The 5,867-nt window shown below is 28.4% G+C and overlaps 1 protein-coding gene across 2 annotated transcripts; it reads left to right on the plus strand.

The window, feature by feature from the left end:
• The first annotated feature begins 3,060 nt into the window (after positions 1 to 3,060).
• LOC107648090 (protein LIGHT-DEPENDENT SHORT HYPOCOTYLS 4-like) lies at positions 3,061 to 5,344 on the plus strand. 2 transcript variants are annotated; one of them, XM_016352098.3, is made up of 3 exons: positions 3,061 to 3,510; positions 3,902 to 4,275; positions 4,570 to 5,344. In XM_016352098.3, exons 2-3 carry the CDS (start codon positions 4,010 to 4,012, stop codon positions 4,964 to 4,966), a joined length of 663 nt encoding a protein of 220 aa, XP_016207584.1. In that variant the 5' UTR covers positions 3,061 to 3,510; positions 3,902 to 4,009; the 3' UTR covers positions 4,967 to 5,344. The 2 variants fall into 2 exon arrangements, with proteins under 2 accessions (XP_016207584.1, XP_016207583.1); XM_016352097.3 differs by lacking the exon at positions 3,061 to 3,510 and having other exon boundaries at positions 3,671 to 4,275.
• Positions 5,345 to 5,867: the final 523 nt, after the last annotated feature.

A 5,867-nucleotide genomic window follows, 5' to 3' on the forward strand; every position in this document is an offset into this window, starting at 1 on the left:
TTTCCTTGATAAGTGATACTTAAAAAAATAAACAAAATGACATGAATTAAAGTTGAATAAAAAAGATATATTAAAATTAAAATAAAAATAAAAAAATAGGTTGAAATTGAATACAAAGAGAATCATTTACTTTTTATCTAATTTTTTGATGCAACAAGAAAGAAACTTCTCAACCAACTTATCTACATGTAGAATCATAGTTTTGAAATTGAATCGAAAAGACTTTTGAACCTTCTACTCAATTCCCTGTGCAATAAGAAAGTGACTCACTCAACCTCACTTGTTCACAGTATGATTTCATCAAGAAACCAAAAAGTACTTTAATTTAGCACCTTTAATCACTCAATACTACGACTACAATAGCTAAGAATGTATTTATAACCTCTTATTAGATTAAAACAAAGAAAATCCTAAAACCCACAAACATAAAGTCCAATCTAATAATTAAATAAAAAAAATTAAAATACATCAAAATAAACTAATAACTTTTAATAATATTTGATCTCTTCGAATCACAAATATTTGAAGGATGTATCAATAAAACTTATTAGATATATAATTATTTATATATTTTTATTTATCAATTAAATTTGTAAAATAAATAATTTTATAATATAATATTAGGTTTTTTATAATTAATAAATTTTGAATTTAATTTTTATTGACTAAAAAAAATTAGCATAATAAATAAAAAACAAAAAATTTATACAAAATTAATACAACCCCAAAAAAAAATGTTAGATAATATAATTATTTATGTATTTTTTATCAATTTAAAATTTTATAATAAGTAATTTCATCATAATATTAAACAATCTATCCCAACAAAAAGTCCACCTTCAATTAGTGAACTTAAATGAAACTTGTGAGACTACTACTTATATTACCATGACTTTAAATTAGCCAACCTCTCAGTTGTCCTTGAGGTAAAAGACTTTTGAAGCCAGCTGGTTTATTTTTGGATTCTTTTTATGAATTTTATTTTTTATTATATTTAGAATTTTTTTAAAAATAACTCAAATATTCGGTTTAGTTTTCACATTTTCTTATAGTTAATTGAAAGTAACCTCTAGTAGAAAAAATAAAAACTACTGATTTTTCTTTTACAGCTTCGATTTAAAGAAACTAAGAAGACATATGCTTTAGATCCAAATTTTTTTAAAATAAACTTTATGAAGCTATTTAAAATTTATATATCATAAAATAGTATTTGTCCACGAACAGCCAAACACATCTTATACTGCGTTATTCACTTCAAAGTTTATTAGAAGTTTCACCATGTTGCATGTTGCTTGAGTATGTGTAATCCAAGATACTTTTTATGAGTGTGTAGTAACTTTCACTTATTTGATTGGTTTTCGAAACTGAAATAAATGAACTCAATTAAGAAATTTATTAAGATTTATTATATAATAATTATAGGTTACTTATAGAAAAAGTATATGGAATCAAGGGTGATAACTAATTTATAATTATATTTAATTAATTTTATTTGTTTTAATTTATAATATTTGATATTAATTGTTTCTCATCCCAAATTAAAATTTTGAATGATATGTTGGAGAAATAGGAGGCGGGGATTACGGAACTTCCAACAATCTAAATTCTTAGTATATAAAAAAATTTATAAAATATATAAGAAAATATCCATTTAGTATAAAAAATAAACATTCTAATACTTAATAGAATAAACATTTTAATGCCTAACATAAATATCATTCATGTAAAAATTTTAGATTCACCCAAAATATTTAGTTGATTTTTAATTGATATCCTTTTAGTTCCTTAGAATTGTTGGTTACTTATATATATGTTCAATGTCTATATGTCCAATCTCACAAACTTTATGCTTTTGACCGTCCTACTTTGCGATATATGATATTTCAGATTGTTTAAGGAATAAATTACTAATTTAGTCTTCAAAATTTAGATTAAGTATTAATTTATTTTTAATATTTAAAATATTTTATTTTTTAGTTAAATTTTTTTAAAAAATATTTTTTTATCTGTTATTATCTATTTTCAAGTAACGATAAAAATTGTAATTATAATAGTTATGATTGGATAAATTTGATGGTAAAAATAGCAAGAAAAATAATAATAGAAAAATATCATATTAAAAAAAATACTTTTAACCAAAAAATAAAAATAGAACGGAATAAAATTTTTGGAATACAAATAAAACATTTCAAATGTTAAAGATGAAATTAGAATTTACGTCAAATATTAAGAAATGAAATACTATTTATTCTCTAAAAAAATAATAATCTTTTTAAGTACTTGATAATTCTAATTCCTTCAGTTAATAATTTTCATAATTTAATCATTTTCACTTTATTCTAAATGTGATTATACATAATATTTTTTAGTTTATTTTATGCTTTTTTTTTTGCATAACAATAATCAAATTTTATATTTGTCATAAAAATTTTGATATCATATTTTAAAATTATTTTTTTTCAAAACTTTAAATTATTAAGTCAAAATTATCCATAAAATATGTAAAATAATTATATGTTTTTATATATATTCCACTCATGTCATTGAAATCTAATTCCACATAACGTGAATACTTCTTGTTCACTTTCACTATACTTTTCTAATTCATTCAAATATTATTTTTTTTTTCACACAAAAAAATAGTATCTACTTAATAAATATTTTCAAACAAAAAGTTCATATATGATATTTAACAAACTTTGCAATTTAGGTTAATAATAACAAAATTATTATGAACATAACAAAATTTAGTAAACTTTACATTATGTTCCTTAGCTTTATGTACAGATAACATCATATTGAAGGTGTAATAAGCTTTGTTAGAAGATTTTGTTTTCTTTTTTATATATATTAATGAAGGGTGTGGAGGAGACAAAACTGGTGTCAGAAATTAAAGTTTTTATCTTTTTAAAGAGAAAGGGCAAAAAAGTTAAATAGGGTAAATGAGATAGATAGGGGCATTCTAGTCAGTGCAGGAAAGGAACTGTCATTCAAGACTACAGCGTCAAGAAACAGAATCATGTTTATGTTTTATATTCCCTCATTTTTACCCCTTCAAACACTTTCTTTTTTTCCTGTCTCCATCCAAACCTACTGTCCACCCTTTTCTTTCTCTATTTTTCTTTCCCTCCAAAGCCCTAAATTTTCTTCTCTTTCTTTACCTATTCATCAAAACAACAACTACAAAAAGGAAGAATATATTTTTTATAAGGAACATTAACATGTGATGATGAAAGTTTGAGTTTGCTCCACCCTTTTAAGGAAAAAAACCCAATCCCTTAAGATTTCTTCTCAGAAATCAAAGCTCTTATACTAAATCTAAAAAAAAAAAAAAAGAAGAAAAAAAAGCTACTATATATCAATTCTTTTTTTCTTTCCCTCCTAGTATTGCTCAATAACTTACAAACTGCAAACACCAAAAAGAGGAACAGTAGTCCCTTCACACTCCCATCAATCTCATCACATTCTCAAACATCAATTATATTATCTCTTCTGCTTCATCATTTCCAGGTACATAATACACCACATGCATCATCACTTCTCTCTTCTATTTCTTCTGTTTTTTTCAATAAAAAAAATATGATAAAAATAATAATAATATTATAAGTATATATGTACTATGTAATATCAATCCCTATAATCAGAGATTTTGTTTCATTCTCCTCTCACTTTTTTTTTTTATTTGTGTCCTTTGAAGGTTTGTTGTTTTCATTAACAGTAACTTCTGAAAGGAAAAAAAGATTAAAATAATAATAAAGAAATAAAAAAAAAATTGTATGAGAGAAATGAAATTAAAGGACTAGTGTGTCCTGTGGTGTCCAAATTATAAGTATATGGTAACTCTTTTGTATTCCTCTCACACACTCTCTTCATCACCATGGCTGGTCACTGTCTTAACTAGGGAACCCTAACAAAGAAGCAGCAACACCAACAAATTCAACAAAAGAAGAAATTGAAACTCTTGGATCTGCAAACCAAAGCCTGAGATCGAGACAGGTTCTAATCTTCCATGGATTCAATTCAAGAATTTATGGACACATGTCACTCTGCTGGAAACACCTTCACCACCACCACCAACAACAACAACAACACCACCACCGTGGCTGGAACAAGTGGTAGCTCATCGTCATCGCCGGCGGCTTCAACGACGAGCAGCAGCCGCTACGAGAACCAGAAGCGCCGTGACTGGAACACTTTCGGACAGTACCTGAAGAATCACCGTCCTCCTTTGTCCCTCTCTAGGTGCAGCGGTGCACATGTTCTTGAATTTCTCCGGTATGCAACACAAAACTCATAATAATTAACTCACCATGCATCTCTCTCTTATGTTTTCCTTCTAAGCTATGATTTGAACATTTCATATATGTAATACACTAGAGAGTATGTTAATCAAATAAACTCGAGAGTTTATGATAATTTGTAGACCTAAACTTACAAACTCGCTATCACTTCTTTCAAAAACTGAAATTGACAGAAAGAAACAGAAGAAGCAGATAAATGATTATATCTGTATGTATATTGTTTAAGATATTTTAATTTACTTGTTCTCTTTCATGTTTTTGTGGGAAGGTACCTGGACCAATTTGGGAAGACGAAGGTGCACACGCCGATCTGTCCATTCTACGGCCACCCGAACCCGCCGGCGCCGTGTCCGTGCCCTCTGAGGCAAGCCTGGGGTAGCCTGGACGCCCTCATCGGCCGGCTCCGTGCGGCTTTCGAAGAGAACGGAGGGAAGCCTGAGGCGAATCCCTTCGGAGCACGCGCCGTGAGGCTCTACCTCCGCGAGGTTCGTGATCTGCAGTCCAAAGCAAGAGGTATCAGCTATGAGAAGAAGAAACGCAAGCGTCCACCGCCACAACAACAACCACAACAACAACCCAATATCGGCGTCGGAGTCGGAGTAGTACTACCTCTTCATCATCACATGCCACCACCTCCAGGTGCAAGAACAACTCATCATCAATAAACCAAATAAATAAATAAAATTCTCAATTCTACTCTCTCTCTCTCTCTTTCTCGCTCTTTCTCTTTCTCCCATCGGTCTCTATATATATAGGGGAAACTGAATGAACCTTGATGCTTAAAGCTGAATCTGAAATTTGTGAAGACAATGGTTTAATTTAATGTGGTGAATGATATAATATATATTTAGGGTTTGTATTATTATTTTGCCTTTTGTAATTTTGGTGGAAGGTGCTGCAATGTGGTATGGTCCATTGTTATGTTAAGAGTTAAGAGTACAAGTGTGTTTTGTTTCAGAAGCAAAAGTGTAAAGAGGATCTGGGATCTTCATTTTGATATAAAATATATATGATGATGAATGATGCATCGTCGTCTTTTAAAGCAGCAACAGTGCGGTACTGCTACTGGTAGTAGTAAGACACACTTACTGATGCTACTATATAGTAAGTAGTGGAGACTACTGAAAAAGGTGCTTCCCCTTCTCATCACTCAAACTCAATGTACATCCACATACACCATCATATCTATTTATATATTTAATTTCCTTCTCTTACTTCCTACTCTTTTTTTTTTTACTTTTCATTTAATTTGTGACCAAAACCCATATCCCATGCCATTATTATTATTATTATTATTATTATTATTATTATTATTATTATTATTATTATTATGTGATCATCATGATCTACATATGTATGTCAAACATTATAGACTTGCAGATTCTATGAATAGGGGCCTTTAATTTGATGATCATATATATACTTATCACTTTTGGGATATGATATCCATTTTATTTTATATACATTCTTGAAGTTATTTTATTATATATACATTCTTGAAGTTTTTTGCTTTTGGTGTCTTCATTCTTAATTGAACGGTTTAATAATTTTGGAGATATATATTAC

The sequence above is a fragment of the Arachis ipaensis genome, chromosome B6, assembly GCF_059453495.1.
Source record: "Arachis ipaensis isolate K30076 ecotype BB chromosome B6, ASM5945349v1, whole genome shotgun sequence".
Classification (NCBI taxonomy): Eukaryota; Viridiplantae; Streptophyta; class Magnoliopsida; order Fabales; family Fabaceae; genus Arachis; species Arachis ipaensis.